General features: G+C 37.9%; 2 protein-coding genes and 1 long non-coding RNA gene across 13 annotated transcripts; 1 reads left to right on the top strand and 2 right to left on the bottom strand.

Annotated features, from left to right (window-relative positions):
• Positions 1 to 1,203: 1,203 nt before the first annotated feature.
• Positions 1,204 to 7,820, top strand: LOC111500304 (O-fucosyltransferase 29). Its single transcript, XM_023152038.1, has 9 exons — positions 1,204 to 1,958; positions 2,097 to 2,187; positions 3,456 to 3,532; positions 3,728 to 3,816; positions 3,923 to 4,112; positions 4,383 to 4,564; positions 6,199 to 6,301; positions 6,399 to 6,727; positions 7,033 to 7,820. Exons 1-9 carry the CDS (start codon positions 1,839 to 1,841, stop codon positions 7,289 to 7,291), a joined length of 1,440 nt encoding a protein of 479 aa, XP_023007806.1. The 5' UTR covers positions 1,204 to 1,838; the 3' UTR covers positions 7,292 to 7,820.
• Positions 7,821 to 8,652: 832 nt separating this feature from the next.
• Positions 8,653 to 22,565, bottom strand: LOC111500219. 11 transcript variants are annotated; one of them, XM_023151894.1, is made up of 18 exons: positions 22,180 to 22,565; positions 19,770 to 21,637; positions 19,611 to 19,642; positions 19,076 to 19,565; positions 18,103 to 18,252; positions 15,712 to 16,085; positions 15,016 to 15,473; positions 14,618 to 14,670; positions 14,438 to 14,536; positions 12,583 to 14,351; positions 11,696 to 11,804; positions 11,258 to 11,438; positions 10,417 to 10,484; positions 10,215 to 10,327; positions 9,657 to 10,134; positions 9,268 to 9,587; positions 9,058 to 9,154; positions 8,653 to 8,967 (listed from the first exon to the last, which is right to left on the bottom strand). In XM_023151894.1, the coding sequence occupies exons 2-18, from the start codon at positions 21,625 to 21,627 to the stop codon at positions 8,954 to 8,956; spliced, it is 6,663 nt and encodes a 2,220-aa protein (XP_023007662.1). In that variant the 5' UTR covers positions 21,628 to 21,637; positions 22,180 to 22,565; the 3' UTR covers positions 8,653 to 8,953. The 11 variants fall into 11 exon arrangements, with proteins under 11 accessions (XP_023007662.1, XP_023007665.1, XP_023007656.1 ...); XM_023151897.1 differs by having other exon boundaries at positions 19,076 to 19,642; positions 19,770 to 19,967; positions 20,085 to 21,637; XM_023151888.1 differs by having other exon boundaries at positions 19,076 to 19,642; positions 19,770 to 21,640.
• LOC111465163 lies at positions 18,329 to 19,056 on the bottom strand. Its single transcript, XR_002714161.1, has 2 exons — positions 18,834 to 19,056; positions 18,329 to 18,715 (listed from the first exon to the last, which is right to left on the bottom strand). It is a non-coding gene; the product is annotated as an uncharacterized LOC111465163 (long non-coding RNA).
• Positions 22,566 to 22,798: the final 233 nt, after the last annotated feature.

The following is a 22,798-nucleotide window of genomic DNA, read 5'->3' as shown; positions in this document are numbered from 1 at the left end:
TCACTTTTAACTCTCGGATTTCTACAAACAAAGGGATTGTCCTCTCGATCGAGCTCGATTTCAATTTAGTATTCTATTTATTCAGGATGGGCAGTGTGAACTCTGATTCGATTCCACAAATTTAATCGTTTGAGTATGCTCTTATGTAGCCTAAGTATTAATTGTGACGACATGGACCACCATTAAATGTGTGACCTAAAGATTAATTGTGAGATCCCATATGGAGAGGGAACAAAACATTTTTTTATAAAAGTGTGAAAACTTTTCTTTGTCCGATGTGTTTAAAATCATGAGACTGACGATGATACGTCATGGGTCAAGCGGATAATATTTACTAATAGTGGGTTTGAACTGTCACAAATGGTATCAGAGCCAGATACCGGGTGGTGTGCTAGCGAACGCTAGCTCCCAACGGAGGTGAATTGCAAGATCCCACATCGGTTGGAGAGAGGAACGAAACATTTCTTTGTTCTTAAAAACTAATAATAATAATAATAATATATAACAAAAAAAAAATCAAATAAATCCCTAAATTTATAATCTCATATTTAGATCTCTTACCATATTCAACCATTTTCAATTAAACAAATTTATTTAATATAATTTTTTTTATTAGACATAATAAATTTAGTAACTTTTAGAATAAAATTTTAAAAAAAATAAAGATTTAATAATTTTAAAAAATGTATGAAATTATTTACCTAAATAAATTTTAGGGCTAAACTAGAAATTAAAAATTTACTATTTATTCAATTAAACAAATTTAATTAATATATATTTTTTTTATTAGACATAATAAATTTAGTAACTTTTAGAAATAAAATTATAAAAAATAAAGATTTAATAATTTTAAAAAAATGTATGAAATTATTTACCTAAATAAAATTTACTATTTATTCAATTTATTATTATATAGAAAAAAAATTATAATTTAATTTAAGAAAAATTTATAATTTAAACTTAAAAATTCGTTAAATTTTCAATTTTATTTTTTTAAAAATTTAATTTAATTTATTTGACTGAATTAAATATTTTTAAAAAATGTTAAATATATGAAAAGAAATGTATGAATTTATTTATTTGTCGGTTAAGAAAAAAAATGAAAAATGAGGATGAAATCTCAATTTTACCCTCGGATAAAATAGAAAAATTACCAAAAGGGCGTCGGCAATATTGGACTGCCGTCAGTCAGGTGGGTGAGTGATCTTCGTCGGGTTTCCTTTCCCTATAAGGCGGACTGAAAAACCCATTTCTCCTTCCTCCCGTTTTCAGTTATCGATCGCCTTCGCTTGAATCACCATTTTCACTTTCATTTTTCTTCAATAATTTCAATTCCCTTTGTAAATCCCTCCGTTTCCCCCCATTTTCTCTGCTCTAATGTAACCCATTTCGGAATTCCCCCCATTTTCTCTGCTCCGATTCAATCCCACGCTCTGTTCCGGCCGATCACGATTTCTTGGGTTTCTACTTGAAATTTAGCGGCCACAGAGCCCCAATTTCCATCCTTCGCGCTCGCATTTGCATTTGCATCAACATTCTTTGCGTCATTTATCCCTTTCTCACCGATTACGGTTTGTTTTTCTCTCGCATTCTTCATAAACTCGGAATATTCGGGGATTTCGAGTATGGGTTTTGGTGTTATAATGCTTGTTTGATTGTTCTGGAGGTGGGTTTCATTGGGCGTGGCGAAAGCTTGGAGGTTTTGCTTGATATCAGCGAACCTGGCTCTGTTACAGCAGCAGAGTAGTGGGAATGGCTATGCTTTTAGTAGCAAGAATGTACTGTCGAGATCAACGGGGGCGACATCGGCGCAGAGGAAGGCGACGTTTTCTTGGTCGATGTTGTGTGGTTTGATGCTCTTTGTGTTGGGTTTAATTTCGTTGTTTACGGGCCATGTTGCTTCTGATCTTGAATGGTACTCTCAGCACTTAGTTAACAGGAGGCTCTACTCTAAGCTGGTAATTCTAGTCTGTTTATCTCTGCGCGTTGTGTTTGTCATGGGAAATTGTTTGGGGTTTACTCTAAACATACTCGTTGGATGAGCGGATTAGTTCAGCAACAGTTCACTGAAGTTCATCATTGATTTGAATTTCTAGGAGGAAGCTCGTCGTAGGGCGATCAATATCTGGGAGTCTAAGCTTTCGAAGAACTATTATGGATGCAGCAAAAGAAGCCCACGTTTTGCTTGTAAGTTGACACAGACAATTACCATCCTTCTCTGTTGGATTTTGACGTTTCTTTTGTAATTGGGTGTTCTTATTTTGAGTAGTTTGTTCATTTTGTGATCTCATTTCAAAATGTTTTGATTCCTTGAAGGTGTCAATTTGGAAACTGAAATTCCTATTAAGGCTTTTAGGAGAAGGGTTTAATTAATAATGGCTACTATGGCGTCTGTATGTCTGTTAATTCCTGAAGGATTTGTTGGGATTAGTAGTGCTGTTGCCTTTTTTTTCCTTTTTTTGGTATAGGTTATCAAGAGAATTATATATATAGATAACACTTGTCACCATTGCACTTTTCTTGACGACGGACTTTGCGATTGTGTGATACTCACTTCTCAACAGCAAGTGAGTTAAGCCAATTTGTATTTTTGCACCTGCAGCCAGGCAATGTATGCTCAAGTCTCTGGCCCCGATTTGAGAATAAGGTTTTAAAAAATGGGGGCAAAGAGATTTTGAAAGAGAGTTGGAAAGCAAGGTTGAGTGAGAGATTGAAAACGGTATTATATAGCATGCAAGCAAAGATAACAACAACGACTATATCTGACTATATCTTTTCGGGTAGGGAGAATTAGACAACTAGTCACATCCCCCTATAGTACATTTTGAGGTGATTCAGGTCTGGCAAGCCAAAACGTGATTTCGCCGAACGGTCATACAAAATTAGGGGAGAAATCATTTTAGGGCGAAATCATGTCTAGGCTATATACATATACATATACATACATATATATATATATTGTAGTTAAGGGTTTATTTCTTTATACCTCTATATTTTTCCTGATTACCTTGGGTTCTTTGGACTGCTGGCATAATGCCTCTATTATACTAACAGAAAGGGGACGGTAATGCTTTCTTTTCAGGTATGGTTATCTTCATGCCGCCCAAGTTTTTATTTTTCTGTGTGTGGCATTCTTTGTTCAAAATATTAGGTGTCTACTTCTTACCAAGAATCGCCTATCTACGTTTCCGTACTCTCTACTTTAATTGTCTGCTAATTTTTCGTCATATGCAACAAAGAATTGGGATGATTCTAGTTTATTTTGAAAAATCTTTTCAAGGAACATCTAGCTTTTGGTGGACTGTATTAAGAATTTAAACTCCTCGATCTAGGACATGGTCGTTAATTTGTTATTCAGCTGATTAGCATTTGACAGACCGTTCCTTGTGGTATGCCTACATGATTCATTCTGTTGATATGTCTAGAATCTGATGTGGGTATTAACTCCGTTTCAGCTGCTGTTAAGGAGAGGTCGTCGAATGGCTACTTGCTTATTGCAACCAGTGGAGGCTTGAATCAGCAAAGAACAGGAGTAAGTGATTTCCTTTCTTTATTTCTGTCTTGGAATGTATAGTGAAAAATATAATGGCTAAATAACTCTTAATGCCTTATCATGATCGAGTTGCATATTTGTCTATCAACATCAGGTTCCGAAAGGTTCTTCCGTCGAAATTTTCCAGTTATTTGTTATCTTTGAAGTTAATGTGAATGCATTTCTTTTTCTTAGATAACAGATGCTGTGGCGGTTGCCCGTATCCTTAACGCTACACTTGTGGTACCTGAATTTGATCATCATTCCTATTGGAAGGATGATAGGTATTTAAAGAAGATTGGCCTCTCGAGTTGTTGCTTTAACCTTTTTCCTAATATTTTCTATTTTTGATGATAGTATTTGTTTATGCACATCCGTCTTGGCATGCAGTGACTTTGTCGATATTTTTGATGTTGGTTGGTTCATATCCTCTCTCTCGAAAGATGTGACTATTGTTAAAAGAGTTCCTGATAAAGTTATGCGTGCCATGGAGAAACCTCCCTATACCATGCGCGTCCCTAGAAAATCAGAGCCTGAATACTATCTTGATCAAGTCTTGCCTATACTTTTAAGGAGACGTGTAAGACCGCTTCACTAACATTTGCTAATGCATTCAGAGCTTTTTTCTGAAAGTTAATTGTTTCATACATTTTTGCGCACTACTTTAAGGTGTTTCTTTGTAAAATGCACAAGGTTTGGTAAAACTCTCGTACTTTCTTCCTGAAGTACTCGTGTTGAAATTGTATCGTGGTGACATTAAAATAATAGTGTTGTCGTTGATTTCTTGCCATATTGAAATTTCGGTTTGATGTCAGTACTAAAGCGAGAAATTCGTGATGTAAATCTGCAGGTTGTCCAGTTGACAAAGTTTGATTATAGACTTTCGAGTATTCTTGACGAAGATCTACAGAAGCTGCGTTGTCGAGCGAATTATCATGCTTTAAAATTTGTGAAACCTATTGAAGATCTTGGTCACAAACTTGTGAAGAGAATGAGAAAGATGGCAAAACGTTACATTGCCATTCACTTGAGGTTTACTATCCCTTACCTTATTTAGAATTTTGTTCATATATTTTGCAAAACGCCACTTGGTCCTTCCCTATAGTTTTGTTCAGTATTTGCAGCATCAGTCATCTTCTAATTATTTAAGTTCTTTTTTCGTCTTAAATAAGAAGCTCGAACAGATAACGCTTTTCGCGTAAGAAAAGTGTTTCTTGATCTGAACTTGATCGTACTGATAATCTGTTGATCATAGATATAAGATGTAGATGGGCACTATTATTCTTATCACCTACATGATCTTATTGCATTGTAGAATACCCAATTATCATCATACGCTTGACCACTTAACAGAAGGATAAAAGGAGACCTCCATCTGTACAAGTTCTTCAAAGCTATACAAAACCTTTTACTTAAAACTTCAAATGTGACATCCCACACCGGTGGGGAGGAGAACAAAATACTCTTATAAGGGTGTAGAAACCTTTCCCTACCAGACGCGTTTTAAAGGCTTGAGGGAAAGCCCAAAGAGGACAATATATATTAGCGGTGGGCTTGAGCCGTTACAAATGGTATTAGAGTCAGGTTTCGGACGATGTGCCAGTGTGGAGGCTATTTCCCGAAGGGGGTAGACATGAGGTTGTGTGCCAGCAAGGACGCTGGGCCTGAAGGGGGTGGATTTGGTGGGGGTCCCACATCGATTGGAGAAAGGAACGAGTGCCAGCGAGGACACTTGGTCCTGAAGGGCGGTGAATTGTGATATCTCACATCGGTTGGGGAGAGAACGAAACACCCTTTATAAGTGTGTGGAAACCTCTCCCTAGTAGTCGCATTTTAAAGCCTTGAGGAAAAGCCTGAAAGGGAAAGGCCAAAGAGGACTATCTGCTAGTGGTGGGCTTAGGCCGTTACATCAAATAACTAGAACTAAAAAATCATTAGAAAGGTCGGAAGTAACTAAGGCTTACTGCATTAAATGTGCTAATTTCCTCACTAGTGGACACTGGTAGACGTCTTCTTAAAAAATCTCCTCCTTTTACATCTCAATATCATGTCCCAATGATCTTGATCTTCCCTGTCCAAAAACCACTCCTCTCTTTATATATGGTGGATACCGAGCATTTCTCTTGAGAATCCTTACATCGTGCGTTGAACGCCAACTTAAACCCAAGCAGCCCGAGAAACATGGCATTTGTTTATTCTCTCAATGATAGTTTGTCTAATTTTAGGGCCTTGGTAACCTCCTTTGGCTTGGGGTTGGCTCTCCTATTTTATTGTATATTTCATTGATCTATGAAATATCTCTGTTTCTAGAAAAAAAGAGAAAAAACTTGGAACTTGCTACAGATACTGTGAGAGAATGGAAAGTGAACTATTTAAATGCTATTGGTCCTTATATCACTCAAACAAACTCATCTTTTGTGGCATATTGTGTTTTAATAGGATTATTTTGGTATACGTAAATGGCGATGATAAATAATTTCGATGATTTTCCCTTTTTGTTTTAATGATCGGATTTCATAGAGTTCGAAGGGCGATGATTACTGATCTTTGTGGAATAGTTGGTTGGATTGGATTGACAAACTATCTGTAGTCCTTTTTCTGAGATGACTGATGAGAAGCTAATAGTTTTTGTTTCTTCATAAATGTACCAATTGTTTTGTTTATAGGTTTGAGCCTGATATGCTAGCCTTTTCTGGATGTTACTACGGAGGAGGTGAAAAGGAAAGGCGTGAACTGGGTGAAATTAGGAAGCGATGGGAAACGTTACCTGTGAGTAGTATTCTGTAGAACTGTGTATATTTGGACATGTACGATCGATCAGCAATTAGCGAGTGGCTGTGCATAAAATTTCTGTTTTGCTTTACAGGATGTTAGTGAAGAGGAGGAAAGGAAGAGAGGGAAATGCCCACTTACTCCCTACGAAGTCGGTCTGATGCTACGAGCACTTGGTTTTAGAAACGACACTTATATTTATGTTGCGTCTGGTGAAATATATGGTGGAGAAGAAACTCTGAAGCCTCTTAGAGAACTTTTCCCAAATTTCTATACCAAGGAGATGCTTGTTAATGCAGAGCTGAAACCCTTTCTTTCATATTCTTCCCGTCTTGCTGCCATTGACTACATCGTATGCAACGAGAGTAACGTATTTGTCACTAATAATAACGGAAACATGGCGAAGATTCTTGCTGGCGAAAGGTACAAACTTATTCTTTTCTATATTATTATCAAGAATGAGATTGTTTTACTTATTAGCTAGAGTTTAAAAAGGTGGTCTGTTTCGATTCATATGCAAACTGTCGAGAATGTAGTTGAGCATGCTTGAAATGTCCAGATTCTTATAGCTTTTTGTAGAAGGAATTACTCTAGTGGTTCTAGCAATCAGCCATCTGTAACAAGAGGCGCTTTCGCAACTTTTGATCTAAGAAAATAACCGAGCGTCTACAACCTTTGTTCATTCCATCTCGACTTGCTAACACAGAGCCATGATTTGTGCATTTTAGGAGGTATTCAGGTCATAAGAGGACGATTAGGCCAAATGCAAAAAGACTGAGCGCTTTGTTCATGGAAAGGAACAAGATGGATTGGGAGACATTCGCCAGAAAGGTGAAGACTTGCCAACGAGTGTTCATGGGTGAGCCTGATGACTTGAAACGTGGTAAAGAATTTCATGAATTTCCTGATTCCTGTATTTGTGAGAAACCTTCCCATGAAAAAATTAAAGATGAAGGCAACAATCACCATGATTTGCAAAAGGAATAGTGGAAAACAGAAGCTTGGTGGAGTCCAACTATGTGTATGGGGGCAATTTTCATCATGCCGACCCTATCGATGTTATATCAAGTTCGATCAGCCCTGTCGTCTTCGTCCCATGGTATAGGAAGTTTGATCAATTGTTCATAACTTGGTTCTTTTTCCATAATATCGAGTATGTATAGATGTGTAGATCTGTCTAAAACGTGCTGCTTTTGCTTCTGCTGCTGCTCTAGTCTCTTATGCGCAAGCTAACACCCGCTGGCCCCCCTCCTGATTCGTTTTCTTAGTTTGTCGAATTATGATATATGAGCTGAACCTACAAGGCCCTATGACTGCATACCAGTTCGAATCGACAACATGCTCGATACAGACAGCCGAATTGATGCCAGTATTACTGACTCCATGTGAGAGCCTAAGGCAATATTGTTATTTTTATCTTTGTTTCTCATCTCAATGTAACTTGTAGTTTTAGAAGTTTTTTTGTTTACATGCAAACATAAGGATCATTTTAGTTTGCCTAGTTATGGTTTCTAAATTGGTGGATGAATGTTGCAGCCAAACCCATAACTCGACATTCAAGCTTGCAGGAAATTAAGCCATAGATTGGGGTTTGGATACGGGCGTTCATGGGTTGAGTTGAGTCGGATTTGGATCCAATCATAAAGTTTAGGGTTGAGTTAGTTCATGCTTAGATCATAAATTTGAGTCGCTTTGGTTTAACTCGATCAAAATTTAAAGAAATGCATGCATAATTTGTTTTTTTTGTTTAAATATGAGCAAATTCAAATAAATTTGTAACCCAATCTAAACTATCAAATTTTATGAGTAATTGGATTTTTTTTAACATTCCCAGATTTGGAAACTGAGATTTTTTATAAGGAAAAAAATGATAAGATTGGTAAAATATAATCTAATTTTCCACTTATTATCCGAACTGTAAGAGCAATTAACCGCATTGAATTTCTAAAAAGAATATTATTATGTTCTAACAAATTATTTGATACCAAATTCAAAATTAAGAAAAAATATTGTAGAAAGCCAAACCAACCTTTACATTTCTGAAGAAGAAAATACATATAATATGAACAAAGGGAAAAAGAAAAGGAAAAGGAGTACTGTAGCAAATATTAATCTTTGTTCCAACCTGTTCAATGAAAACAAGTTTTGGGCAGTACCTGAACCTTCCGACCGATCGCCTTCTTCGAGTGCAATCGGCAGTATCAATAACGAGAGGGTAAACAGTAACAATTTCTAGTTAACTCCGAAAGGGAACAAAGCGAGTAGAAGCTTCGATTCTGAAAGCATGCAACACTGAAGTGATAAATATATATAGAGAGATCATGGGGGTAGGGGGGATGACATGTATAGATAACCAAACTACCTTCTTTTGAATTTCAAGACCAACCTACAAGAAGAGTTTCAATATACATCCTGTTATGGCATAGGAGAAAGAGATTGAGAGAACACGAATGTGAGGGAACTTCAATCAATATGAACAACTAAAGCTAAACTTGTAGGAAGTATAACTAAGGAAGCAAGAGTTTCCCTTTTTCCTACATTTATCTATATAGTAAATACAACAATAAAACTACTGTTAAGTCACATTAATTATCTGCAGAGGATGTTTCTTCCCGGGCCTAAAACCCCAAGTTCGCAATAAGCCCCCGCTTAGATTTTGTTCCCTGTAACAGAATCGAGTAATGAAGTTTTGTCATGATGTAACGTAAATTTGAGGCGAAATTCCGAAGTGAATTAGGCACATCAGTTCCTACCTCTAGATGCATTCCTGTTCTGGCTTCGTTGACCTTTATCGTGTGAAATAGAAGGAATCTTCGAGATTGTCAATGAGCTTTGTAGTCCCTCTAATAACTGCAAAACCAAGATTCGGAATGCACGTGCACATTACACATAACATATACGAGGGTACACCTACAAAAATGACAAACAAACAGTTGATTGAAGTTCTCTTATCAAATACTCACTCTAGAGGTAGGCTGAATACGGCGGTTGGATCTACGTGGCTCAGTAACGTTAGAATTCGGTTTGGTAGGATTCCCATTGAAAACCTCTTTATCCTCGATTTTTGCCAATTTCCCCACTGCAGGAGCAAGTTTTCCTTTATTTGCTCGTTCCAGCTTCGTGTGAAATGAGGATGTTTTCTTGGAAGCGTGTGCTGGAGGAAATACGACCGAGCCCTCTGGTGCTTCTTCAGTGCTGCAGAAAGAAGGAACATCTATTTGGTTGTTCTTCGTCGAAGCGCTCTCGTTCTGGCTTTCAGAATCCTTGGTAATAACTGCATGATTTGTTGCCAAAGAATTAACATCAGCAGAAACATTTGCAAAAAGTATTTCATTCTGCAAAATAGTCTTACCTGACATACTTGGTTGCTTTCCGGACTTCACAGCCATGGGTTTAACAGCGTTTGCAGATTTTTCCTTCGTTTCATATTTTGAAGTTCTTTTTAATCCTTTGGATGTAGATCCTTGCGGCATCAAATACTTAGCCAACTTAGTTGAATCATTTGCTTTAGTAGTTCGAGTGTCTGCATCATAATGTTTGCTCACTTCCATAAATTTTCTCTTTTTTCCAGGCTTGGGAACACCAATAACCACTCTCGATGTGCCCTTCTGTAGACCAGTCCAACCGGTTTTTAATGGATTAGACTTGTTCTCAGTTTGAATATTCCTACCAATATTGAATACTTTCTCATTTGCTGATAAAAAAAGCGAACTCTGGTCCGCTGGTTTCGCCAACTCGACATCCTCCACAATCGTTGGCATTTTATCCTTCCTTTTAACCTCTACAGCTGGACTGCCCAACTTCATACGTTTTTCCTGAGGTACAACAATCTGAATGCAATTGCAACTAAGCATATTTCAACAGAGTATGAACATAAAATCAGAGAAACAAACAAAAGTATAGTATGGACCTCATGAGAATAATCATTTGCATATGAGCCAGACAACTCAAACCATTCCCCATCTTTCCATATAAGAGATGGTCGGAGATTCCAAGCTTTGATAGTGGACGTTTCACCTCGATCTGCAAGAAAAACCATATGTTGATTAATTTATGAAAAAAACAATCTACATAGAAAAAGGTCAGTTGAACTCTGAATCTTAGTGACATGCCTGGAAAGCGGACAATATATGTTGCTTCCTCTTTTGCGTCCTTCTCAACGACCACTCCTTCATGCCAGCTGGGAAACATATAAACAAGCACAAGATTACGGATCAAATTTGGGGATCAAGATGGCACCAACTCACAAAATCTTTCATCTTATAACAGTGTAGCAGTTGAAACTACTTAGGTAAGTGGCTGGCCCTTATAACAGTGAAAATGTTGTGTAGCTACTCGGTCTCAAACCTATGTAAGGACTCAACTTCATTTGAATTAGATGATGGCAATATAACAGAGGATTAGCATCATGGCTCTTGAACAACCCTAATGCAAAATGACTTGGAAAGTTGAGTATCCTAAGGATGTAAAGGTTTCCCCTATGTTTGATTTGGGAAGGGTGAATGCTCAAGAAAAACTCCCAGATTAGAAACCCTTCCACTCCTTTCTTCCAAACTGATGCTTGCAAGAGGGGTAACGCTGAAATCTCTTTGTTTGATACTCTTTCTTTCTCTAAGATCGCAATGGAATCCTTTCAATAACTATGGTTGCGTACAAGATTTTGAAGAACATCCAGAAAGTATTGTGTGGTTATCAATAAAGATAAAGTTCTTTAAAACATGATTTGCACGGTTCTGAAGGAGACTAGGATACAAAAGTATAAGGGAGTTCTCCAAAAGATAGATAGGTAAGTCGGGGATCTATGTGATACTCGATGGCTTTGGACAGAAATATATCCATTCCCTCCTCACTGTATATTTCCTTGCTTAATGAACATTGATTTCAATAATTAATAAAAAAAAGAAAGAAAGAATAGAATTAAAAAAAAAAAAAAGCACAAAAAGAAAACCACACCTATTCTGCATCCAAGCATCAACTTTGTCTCCAACCGACCAGATATAGTCCCCAGTAGCTGCACGGCGTCTCTTCCTTGTTCCTTCATTCTGCAAGGTAGTCAGAGGACGAGAAATTCGTATTCTCGGCGCCATACCCCCTTGACCATCGAGTGCAACCCACTCCTTTAGTTCACCTGGCCCTGCTCAAATCAAGAAAGTAAAATCGTCTGCAAAGAGAAGACAAGAACTTGCATGTTTTTAGAGCTTAATATACTCTCATTTTAATAGGAGCATTATATACAATCATGAACTAATTTATGGACCATAAGCTGATAAAAATAGTTTAACTGCAGCTTCTCTTGCAAGCAAGAACCAAATAGTTCATTAGTCAATCTCAAGTTACAAAAGCATAATGATTAGACCATCATCTTACATCGTATGTTTTGCTTGTCATTACCTTCTTCAGGTTGAAGTTCAGTGTAGGACACGTAAGCTTGCCCTTCCTTCAAACTCAGCACAACGGCTGTGAACCAAGATGCTTTTAATCCATTCCCATCCTTAAAAACCTAATTCATGACCAACAAAGTTAATACAAGATCAAGGGTCAGTAAACACCAATAAATGGTCGGTAAATAATGAGAATAATGAAAATTGATCAGTTTGGTGACACACTTGAGGGATTCAAAAAGAAGCAGAAAAGTCCCATCGAATTTTTCTAAACCTTAAATCTACTTTCATCTTTACCGTAAGGAAGATTCTCTTTTCCTTCGATGAGAAACATGTATCCTTCATTTCATTGTTAAAGTTCAATTTTTCTAGGGCCCCCTTTCACTCTGGCGTTGCTGTTGCCCTTCCTTAAATTTTAGAGAGGATTCTTCTCGGTCTTTGTGTTCCATTTCGGAGTTCTGCTGGCTTCTCAGCTTTTGAATGCTGTTTCAGTGTGCTGCGTTAGATTTTGCTCCAGCTTGGCTTTCAACTTTTGTTTGAGCCTGCTCTTAGTGTTGTTCTGTAGTTTGTTTCTTTTGTTTAAAGAAGCTTCTAGTTTTGTTTGTTACAGCTTGTTCATCTCTTTTTTCTTTTTCTTTTTTTTTGTTGGTTCTTTAGGTTCTTGTTTTATTCTTTCCCCTTGGGGGATTATATCCCCGAACATTTTTATTTTCTGTTTATCAACCAATAAAACATTGTTTCTTGTTAAAATAAAAATGATCAGAAAATGCAGGTGCATACATATAAGCATTTGAATTCCACGTTAGTACTCCTCATGGCATCAGCAGCACAAAAGAAGTAAACAGAATAAAGATCAACAATGGAGGGATAGTAAAACTATATAAAATAATCTCATACCTCAACATGGGAACCTTCCCTGATGCTACTTTGTCTTGAATCCTTGGCCTTTTCACACTCATCCTGGGAGGATCTTTCTCCTACTTCAGATTCTGGAACAACACCAATGGTTTTTGTCAGATCAGAAGCAATTTGGTCCTTCTGTCCTCCCAGATCCTTCTCACGAGGTGCTACACAACTTGTCATGCCGTCAACCAATCTGGGATGGTTCTCAACAGCGCCCATAGAAATTTCTCCAGGAATAGATGACTTGGTACTGGCACTTACCTGAATTTCATTCTTACCTGACAATCCATCTCTATGACGCTTAATAGCTGAATTGGAACGTCCTCCATTAATATCGTCTGATCTCATAACCACCTCAGAAGATACTTGAGGACTTTTCCAATAACCCTCTGGACCAGCTTCCACTAACTTACTCAAGGGAGGAGGATCGCCCATAGCAACTAACTTTCCAGCTTGTGACACAGCTGCTGCTGCCAGTTCGGCAGCTTTGACAATGGCATCTACATTTTCAGCATGCTTAGAAGCTGCAGATGCAGCTTCAACCCTCTTTCTAGCTGCCTCCCTTGCGGCAACAATAATAGAACTGGAACCATTTCCTCCATCTTCACCCCTCAAGATGGAGGCTGGAGTGGCCTTCCCTACACCAACAGCACTAGTATGAACAGAAATTGCATTGCCTGGACAGGAAACCTCATGGCTAGATGAAGTCAATGCCTCATCAGCAATCAACTTTGCTTGAAATGCAGCATTTGATGCCACACTAGCGGCAGCGGCCGCAGCCCTTGCAACAGTAGCAGCTGCTGCTATAGCAACAGCTGCTGAAGCTAGTTTAGCTTCTACGTCTGATACTAATTCTGAATTCTTCTGCCTGTTCAATTGACTCCACACTTCTGCACTGTGTTTAACAGCTTCAGATGCAAACAGTGCAGCATCCTCAGCCAGTTGCTTAGCCTCCCTAACCTTGCCGAGTGTTTCCTCTGAAAACATAGCTCTCCCTGTCAAATCTTGATCTGCAGTCATTGGGTGAGTAGTCGGACACAGTGGAGGAGATGATAAAATCAAACTCTCAGAAACTGCCTTAGGATGTACAGATGGAGATGTTGCAAGAGTAGAAATTGCAGGTGTAACTACAGCTGAAACTGGTTTTAAATGAGGTTGAACCTGCATAGTTATAAGGCCAGGATCCTCAGAAACTGTAGTCTTCTTTCTTCTTCTCATTTTTGATTCAGTGGAATTTTGCCCCGTGGTTGCTGATGCCTTTTTTAACTCAAGCAGGGGGGCAGCCCCAGGAAATACATTACCAGGAGTTCCACCGTGAACCATAGAACCAGAGGGCTTCACGGCAGAGGATTGTGGCACAGATGATTCCTTCAACGGTGTTAAATGAACTGGCTCAGTAATTGGCAAACCAGAAAATCGTGCACTGGAGTCAGGTGTCGAAGTCTGAGTAGCAACCCAGGTACTGTGGAATGGAGCCTGAGAAAACCATGAAAGATTATGACCAATAAAATTCCTGACAGGAGGAGTCTGATATGGATGCAACGGAGTAAGTGCTTGTGGATAGTCTATGACTGGACTTCGAGGCATAATACTAGATTGCAGAGCATTGGAAGGTGTGGAAATACTCCAGAGTGGTGAGGAAAGAGGGATCATAGGATTTATCACAGTTGATGTACTCTTACTGCTAACTCGACTAACTGAAGCAGATATAGTTTTACTTTGTAGTGTACTTTGTTTATTTGCTTGCTCAGTACCCCTACTACCTACAGAACAAATTTTCAAATTCAAAACGAGAGAGAGAGAGAGAGAGAGAGATAAGCCTAGAAATGCATAAAATGCTTCAAAGTACCAGATTGTGATTGCGATGGTGTCTCTGGCTGAGATTTTTTTCCATGAAACCTGTCTACACACATACGCCAGGCATTCTCCCAAAGGTTTGTTTCACCATCTGAAATTTAAAATCACACAAATAAAGAAAAAACGGCATCCATATGGTGAATCATAATGAATGATAGGGGGGAAATTTTACCAGTTCCTCCAAATGCAGACAACATGTACGCCTCATCTGGTGCTGTACCTTGACTGCAGCAACGATTAAATCCATAAAAAAACCACTTAGTAGAAAGGAGCTCCATTGTTTTCTTTGGCAAAAAAAATAAAAAAACGAAAAAGAAGAAGAAAAAGAAAGAGTAGCTCAACGAAAGGAACTACACGAGAATTTTTTTGTGCCTTGCTCAAAGGAATGAAGTGCCTTTTTGCTGTCTTAGGACAAGACTTCCTCTATAACTTTTCTAGGGTAATGAAAGGTGGAAAATTGCAATGATTTTCAGTTCTGACACTAACGCCTCTGAACATATACATGCAACTGAAGAGAAAGCTAAAGTTTCATTCGATTGTTTCAAGGACCAGAAGAATAAATGGACTCACATCAAAGCTCCATAAACAAAAATCTGAGCACGCAATTGAACTTGCTGCAAGTCTGTGAAAGGCTGTTGAAACATTGTAGATGGGGAGGCAGAATTGTTCAAGTCTGGAATGCTTGAAGTCGAAGCACCAATAAAGACAAATGGTTTTGCACCACTGGACTCCACATGTCCATGATGTTGCATCTCATTGGACAGTGCAAGCTGGAAAACTCCAGGATTGCTTATGGGTGTACTGTTAGACTTCTCTACTTTCTCCGATTTCTTCAAATTTCCCTTTGTAGACGACGCTTTCCCCAATCCTACGACAGAAGCACGCCTAGGTTTACGCTCAGGAGTGCCCTTGGAACGAGCACGTGAAACTTTTACCTCAGACACCTGAGGGCTACTGTGTGAAATACCCTGAGCACTCTTGGCGTCCAATTTGGATCGGCCCGAAGATGATTGGGGTCCCTCCACGACCTTCAATCAAAATAATCCACAATATAAAGAGTGAAATATGTTGTATTCTTTCTTTTCTTTTCTTTTTTTTCTCTCAACGAAAGTTTATTTATTCATTAACAAAGACAAAATAAAATAAATAAATAAAGAATGGAGCGTGAAAAAGATAAATAAATATTTTCCCATGAACAGGATGATAATATGAAGGAAAAATAAGATAAAATCTAACGGAACCAATGACATGAAGGAAAAAAATCACCGAAGAAGCATTAGCTGCTGATGCAACTGGATTGCCAGAATCACTTTTTGGCAGATCTACCAATGAACTGGACTCAAAGGTAAGAACTGTCTCACTTTCAGAGGCACCATTTCCTTTGGGTAACTGGGAACCAGACGCTGCATTGCCAACCAGCCTACCCTTGGGCTCTGCAGCTTCAACATTCTTACTCAATGGCCCCTTATTGCAATCTTTTTCATCTGGATCAAGAGCAACCACAGTAGTTTTGACAACATCGGGTACATTAGGAGGAGGCTTATCAGCAGTAGAATTACCATTACCCATCACAGACGTCAGTTCATGAGATTCTGGAACAGCTGCATAGCATAATGCACTTTCCTTTTTGCCAGCATCACCTGCAATCGAATAGTAGGAGAAAAATCAAGTTTGAAAAAAATTTGGAAAATGCATACAAGACATCTCCAACACCACCATAAAAACAAGAAAATATCATTCAATTTCCCTTCATCTTGAGGAAAGACTAAATGCCATTTCTTATTTTTCTGCAAATGCACAAAATGCAATCTTCCACATGCAAGTTCTTTTCCAGCAATTTATATTGCAAAGAGCAATCAACAAAAGCAATCCACGATTTCTGTACAAAATGATAAAAAAAATGAACTGAAAACGCAAGAGTATAAGGTTAAATCTGACAATTTCAATCTAAGTCGAGTTACATTTTTTTTGTTCTTAAGAAACATCTTTTATTGATAAAAATGAAAGAACATCAGGAATCAATATAATAACACTACTAATTGGAAATCTTTTCAGGAAAAAGAAAATCACAAAGGGTTTGTTACAATCACACCTCAAACTTTTAATTTGAAAATTTTATGATACCATTGCAATCCAGCCCAATAATACTAATAACAGTTATCATTATTGTTGTTGTTGTTGTTGTTATTGGATAAGAAACTGAACTTTTATTGGAGAAAGAAGCGCATAAAAAAGGAGGTGAATGAGGAAAATTATTGAACGCGGTAGCCATAGTGAAGCTACCACATAATAATCTTTGATTAAGATTTAATATTCAATGATGATTACTGATGCACCACAAACTCTTGATTTTAAAAATTAAACCCTCAATCTTGCAAAAATGTAAAAGTCATGTATTTTGATCAACCATTGTTAAAAATGCCAATGGATGTGAGAGAAACGTCTCCTTTGCTCTAGAGTAATGTATCCCTCTCTATCATATTCCTCCCTCTGTAGGACTTTTTCTCTCTACCGCTTTCTTCTCTCTACAAAAAGTCTTATTTCTCCTCTTTTAACACCTCTCCTTTCTAAACGCGGTCTCTCTTTTCTCTTTAACATACTCATCTCTCTCTATAAAGTATCTTCATAAGGCGCATTAGAGATTTATTAAAATGCAACAAAACATTTTGGAGAGAACTTTAACTAAAATAGGTAAAAAAGTAGTGTTGCTCAAGAAACCGAACACAACCCAACCATATTATAAAGGTTGGGTTCCGATTTTCAGTTTGATTCGGTTCACTGGTTCAGAAAATAAAAATCCTGGTTTAAAAACTGATGTGTGTGTATATATAGTTTGTTTCTTTTCACATCTCAATGTAAAACCCACTTTCTTTTCTCATTTCCTTTCCCTCTCTCTCCCTCTCTCTTTTCTTCTACAGCCTTTCTCTCTCTTTACAACCCCTCTCTCCTTCTCTCCTCTCTTTGGTAACCCATCTTTCCCTTTCTCTCCCTCTCCCTCCTCTCATTTGTCGACCATCTACAGTACACTAACGGCAACATCGCCATTCAGTCCAACCATGAGCCACCTTGCACGCATCAATCAATTCAAGTATTAAAACCTAAAGACCCAACCCACCCACTCTACTCAGGTTGATGGGTCAAGGAACCAACCAACCCAAAAATTTGAGTAGGTCTCAACAAAAATACCACTAATCTAACTCAACCTGTGTTACATCTCTAAAAAATAGATAGCCAACTCAAAAGTTAAGGCATTATCACCTCAATCAACCAAAGGTTTGAACCCTCATCTCCATGTATTGTTAAAATTGAAAAAGAATAGGTAAAATGGATAGAGAGGGGTACAGTATTGTGAACTCAAATTATTAAATAACAATAATAAAATAAATAAATAAACCCAAAAGGGAAGAAAACAAGGCATGCTGCAAGATATCCGCATAGAAATCCTAGTGGAAATATGAAAGACAAATTTTTATGGCCGAATATAACACTTCAATCATGAATGAACAAGAAATAAACAGCATGAGCAGAAGTTGCTAGCTGAAACAGGAAATTGAACACCAAAGTCAACATTCAAACTGCAATAACAAATAAATCAAATAATTTAGTGTAACATATCATTCCACATGCATCTAGAAGTTGTATAATTTGGTTACTCACTGTCAGTGCTCACTGCAATAGCCTGCTGACAATTATTTCCCACAGATTCTGAAACAACTTTAGAACTTTCCTGATCTTTCTGATAATTATCAAGTGTTTCCCCTGGCAGTGGAGTTAAAGACAACGCATCAAGCGGAAAAGCTTTTACATCTAAAGAAAAAAATCATTTAACAACTTGATCGTTAGAAACATGGAAAAGATCCACTGACATAATTATGTAAGCTAAGTGGTCCAAACCAACATTATTAATAAATTCAAATGTCGTGGATTAAAGATTCTAAACAGAAGGTAAATCAGATAACTACTGGTAGTACAATACATTGTCATTTAAAAAATAAAACCATTTTCAATCAGCAGAGTTCTACAGGTGAATTGAAATCATCGTTGCATCAGTAAGGGCATCATTAGTTTGTAATTATCCATAATGAAAAATGACAGCAGAAGAAGGCAGCTGCCACGCACTGAGGCTAAGATACATGGGAATTACGTGATAATATTTTATGTACAAGTCTCTTGTCTTTGATTATTTACGTTGTGGCATTCTGTAGAAAGCTGAGAATACAATACAGTACCAAAGGAATACGTCCAGGGTTTCAGACAAGAGTTCACAAGCCTTAACACACCAAAAAGAAAAAAGAAAAAAGAAAAAAACTCCGATAAAATCTAGGAAGAGTAATAGTCTATAAAGAAAAATTAAATCTAACTCAACTATGAAACTTATCGGTTAATACTTATTAGATTGAAGTTAAGCATATCCAGTTACGAATTAATCAAGATGAGGTTCTCAAGACATGACTTCTACTTCAAGCCATTCTCTTTCTTTCCTTCAAAACAAAATGTAGGAAGGCTTGGGCAGAAATAAATTAAAGAAAAATATTAAAACCACTTCAGTCATTAATAAATTAATTTAAAATTTAATATCACTAAGACAATTCAAACGTTTTAACTAAATTGAAAGTTCAAACTGGCACACCTGACTGTTTAACACCGTTATCACATGCTTTTGCAGTTGACTTCGAAAAAGCTGGATCAACGTCCATTTCCTGTCTGCAGTCCTGGATAACATTATTAGGAACGTCTACTTGAGGTGTAGATTGGCTTTCTGTGTTGCAGCCCTCAGTGTTCAAATCCTTTGAAATAGATTGATCGATACTTTCACCTAATCCCTGGCCAGTAATGACATGAGCGGATTTTTCAGCTTGAGAAACAGGATGAAATAGCGCCACAGGTTGAGAAGTATCCAACAGAGGAGGTCTTCCTTCAGCAGGAATCATCACACCACTTTCTTCTTTGCTATCGGATTGGGTAAACTCCACCAGAGCAGGCTGCAACTGGTCCTCTTTGTCATCAGCGTCTTTTCTGTCTGTCAAAGCATCAACTGGAGGTAAGGAGTCACCCTGTAATGTGCCACATGCTTTCACATTGACATCCTCAAAGGTAGAAACTGATGTGCCACATACTGCCTCAGTAGCATCGTCAAGGGAAGACACTGATGTACCACATACTGCCTCAGTAACGTCGTCGAAGGCAGAAACCGATACTGCAATCATAGGAAAAGGGAGAAAATAAAAGTAGCTGGCTCAGCATGCATACCTTGAAAACAAAAGTGAAGCATAACTACATGATCTTTAGAACATCCCCAAAAATTACATTCGAACATCACATACCTGATTCATCACCGGTATTAGCACTGTACTCTAATTTTGTATTTATCATCCCACTTTCTACACCACTCTCTTGAAAAGACAAGGATATGATTCTCTTATCTGCGACAGGAGACTCAGCAATCTTGCCATCCACACTAAGAGAATCAGACGACAACATCCCTCCTTCCTTTCCACCGGCGTGCTCAGCATGGACATTACCAGGCTGACACAATTTATTATCTTCACATAATTGTGTTGATTCAGCCACAGTGGTGGGTGAATCAGACGACAACATCCCTCCTTCCTTTTCACTGGCGTGCTCAGCAAGGACATTACCAGGCTGACACAATTTATTATCTTCACATAATTGTGTTGACTCAGCCACAGTGGTAGGTGGCAAATGGCCTTCAGAATACAAGTCTTCCGAGGGAAGTGTACCCTTAGGAAATTTATCAGGAATATCTCTGATATGACCACTGATGCTTTCACCAACCTTGGAGGCATCATTTTCCTCCATAGCAGATGCAGAATACTCAGACTTACTAGTTTGTATCTCAATGCCCGAGGGAAAATGCTGCTGATCTTCAACAATTATTTCCTGTGCACAAGCCATCTGCTCAACTGAATCACTCTTAGGCCCTTGAAAAGCACAAACTTCAGCATTAACGTTTCTCGCCTCACCTGCACACGCCTCAGATCTAGCCTCACCTTTAATAACCGTAGGTAATACCTCATGCATGTTTGCTTCAGACGGATTCCCAATCTCCACATTTGTACACAAGACCTTATCATCAAACTTGCCACTTTCAGCAGGAACTTCCGACGTAACCTCACCACTACCTGAATGGAATACACAATCCCCCTTCAAGGTCATACTTGCATGGGACTGCAAATTAGCAATACTAGAATCGATCACCAAACTTTCTGTAGCAACTGAGGGTGATAAAAGAGGGCTTTGGTCATCTTTACTCAACTCGTGTGAATTGACCACTTGGTCAGTATTCTCAATATATTTATTAACTGGATTCTCACACAGATCTTTTATTTTCTGTTCAATCTTCTGGTTGCTCAACTTTTCACTGCCTTCATGCGTGCACGTAACCAAATCATTTATATGCTTTCCTGAATCAGAAAAACCATCTTGCCCTTTATCTTCCAAGGATATGGCAGCTGAAGTATCGGTTGTACTTGGACATGTTTGCTTACTGTTTTCATCAATACCAGGACTTCCCTCACTTTCTGGCACGTCTACAAGTTCATGAGCGACACCAGGATCAACCTTGCCTAAACTTCTATCAACAGTCTGAGTCTCTTCAAACTCAGTAGGATCAATCCTTTGAAGCTGTTGTTGCTCCCCTCCTATGTCCTCATTAACAACATGAAATTCCTCAAGACTTATATCTGGTAAATCGCCCATTTCACAGAAACTACTACCGTCATCTTTTAAAGTAGGGTCCATTGGATTTGTTAAGTAGTCCAATTTTTCACGAGCATTTGACTTCCCGGTAACTGTTGGTGCCAGATTGATATCTTCCTGCCCAACGGATTTCAATAACATTTCAACAGATTCAGAGGAAGTGGCCTCAGACCAAACATTTTTCCGTCTCAATATAGAACAAGATTCTGCTGCACAAGAACTAAACCCTATTCCACTACTTCCACGAGAATAATCTTCAATCCACTGATTATCTTCGTTGTTCTCAATACCTAAGAAGACCTCAGGTTCAACCAAGCTATCAAATCTTACATGCCCTTGAAGGGTATCATCAAAATCAAACTTTGGGAGAGCATATTGCCGAAGAACAGGAGGAAATTTGGCACTTCCTTCACCAGCTAAATGAAGATTCTGGCTTTGAAAGTCATTGTCGTCATAATCCATGGGTTTATCTCTGCTTTTGAAATGGTTGGGAAAAAAAAAATTAAGAGAAAGGGTAGTTACTGTGCTAATAACCTTTTCCAAATTCATTATAACTATGATTTGTACCTAATTAGTTTAACCTAGAAAATTGTTCGTTGATGCGCCACGTGGGTCGCAGTTACCATCCCGAGTACACATATCAATAGGCCATATACTCTCAAAGAAAAGTTCATGAATAGAAGAATTAGTAAGAAAAAAAACTCCCCCAAACCCCCATATTCATATAGTTGCCGGGTTCGAACCCAACATTCCACGACATTTGCATTCGGCATGTATCAAAAACCCACACCAAAGTATCAACAATTAATGAAAAAACTAACCTCATGATAACTTCAGAGAACATCCTCTAGAAGTTTATTAAAGAAAATCCAGCCTAATAGCTCATCGATTCAAAGCAGACTAAAAGACATACTCACTATAAACAATTACAAAAGATAATAATAATAAATAAAAGAATCATATGATAAACAACCCAGAAGAATATTTTGAAAACAAAAAGGAAATGAACAGTACCAGAAGAAGTAAGTGTAGAGACGCTACCTCCCTCCATCCGGTGATGAAAACCAACCCGTTTGATCTCAGCTATTCCCTTGTCTCGCAGTCATCTACTGCTTCAAACAAAAACCCTAACCTTCAGTGAGTCTCGACCGAACAACAAAGTATAAGCAGCCGCAACAATAACTCCTCAAACAGAGAACAAGAAAGCCCTAACTGCATTCAGCAAGAAATCCAATTGACTGAATAAGAGCTTGTCCGAGCATCAAAATTAGGGTTCCGAAAATCAACGGTGAGAACTGATGTCACAAGAGTGAGATGAAGACGAACAAACAGAGGAGAGAGAAATTGAGAGCTAGAGAGAGAGAGACGAAAAGAAGGAAAGCGTTGCGACCCTTTTTTCTTTTTTTTTTTCTTTTCTTTTTTTTTATAATTATAAATTTATTGTTTCATTTCATTAATCAAACAAAAAATATATATAATTAAAAATTAACATGTGTACCAATAATAAAAAGACACGTGTCAGAGAGTGGTACATTTTTCGAGCTTAAGTACTGTTTTCTTCCTTGGACAAAAAAGAATATATAATAAAATAAAACTAACTTTTTCAATTTCAAAACAAATTAAAATATTTATT

The sequence above is a fragment of the Cucurbita maxima genome, unplaced genomic scaffold, assembly GCF_002738345.1.
Source record: "Cucurbita maxima cultivar Rimu unplaced genomic scaffold, Cmax_1.0 Cma_Scf00028, whole genome shotgun sequence".
In the NCBI taxonomy this organism is placed as follows: Eukaryota; Viridiplantae; Streptophyta; class Magnoliopsida; order Cucurbitales; family Cucurbitaceae; genus Cucurbita; species Cucurbita maxima.
This window is presented reverse-complemented; position numbering and strand designations above follow the sequence as displayed.

Excerpts from the sequence above, each read along its gene's own strand:
- LOC111500304 (XM_023152038.1), top strand. The coding sequence starts at position 1,839 with ATGTTGTGTGGTTTGATGCTCTTTGTGTTGGGTTTAATTTCGTTGTTT. Across the intron at positions 4,565-6,198 it reads TACATTGCCATTCACTTGAG|GTTTGAGCCTGATATGCTAG; the intron begins GTTTACTATCCC and ends TTTTGTTTATAG. Across the intron at positions 6,302-6,398 it reads AGCGATGGGAAACGTTACCT|GATGTTAGTGAAGAGGAGGA; the intron begins GTGAGTAGTATT and ends TTTGCTTTACAG.
- LOC111500219 (XM_023151888.1), bottom strand. The coding sequence starts at position 21,627 with ATGGATTATGACGACAATGACTTTCAAAGCCAGAATCTTCATTTAGCT. Across the intron at positions 14,537-14,617 it reads GTCTGCATTTGGAGGAACTG|ATGGTGAAACAAACCTTTGG; the intron begins GTAAAATTTCCC and ends TTTAAATTTCAG. Across the intron at positions 10,135-10,214 it reads CAAATGATTATTCTCATGAG|ATTGTTGTACCTCAGGAAAA; the intron begins GTCCATACTATA and ends AATTGCATTCAG.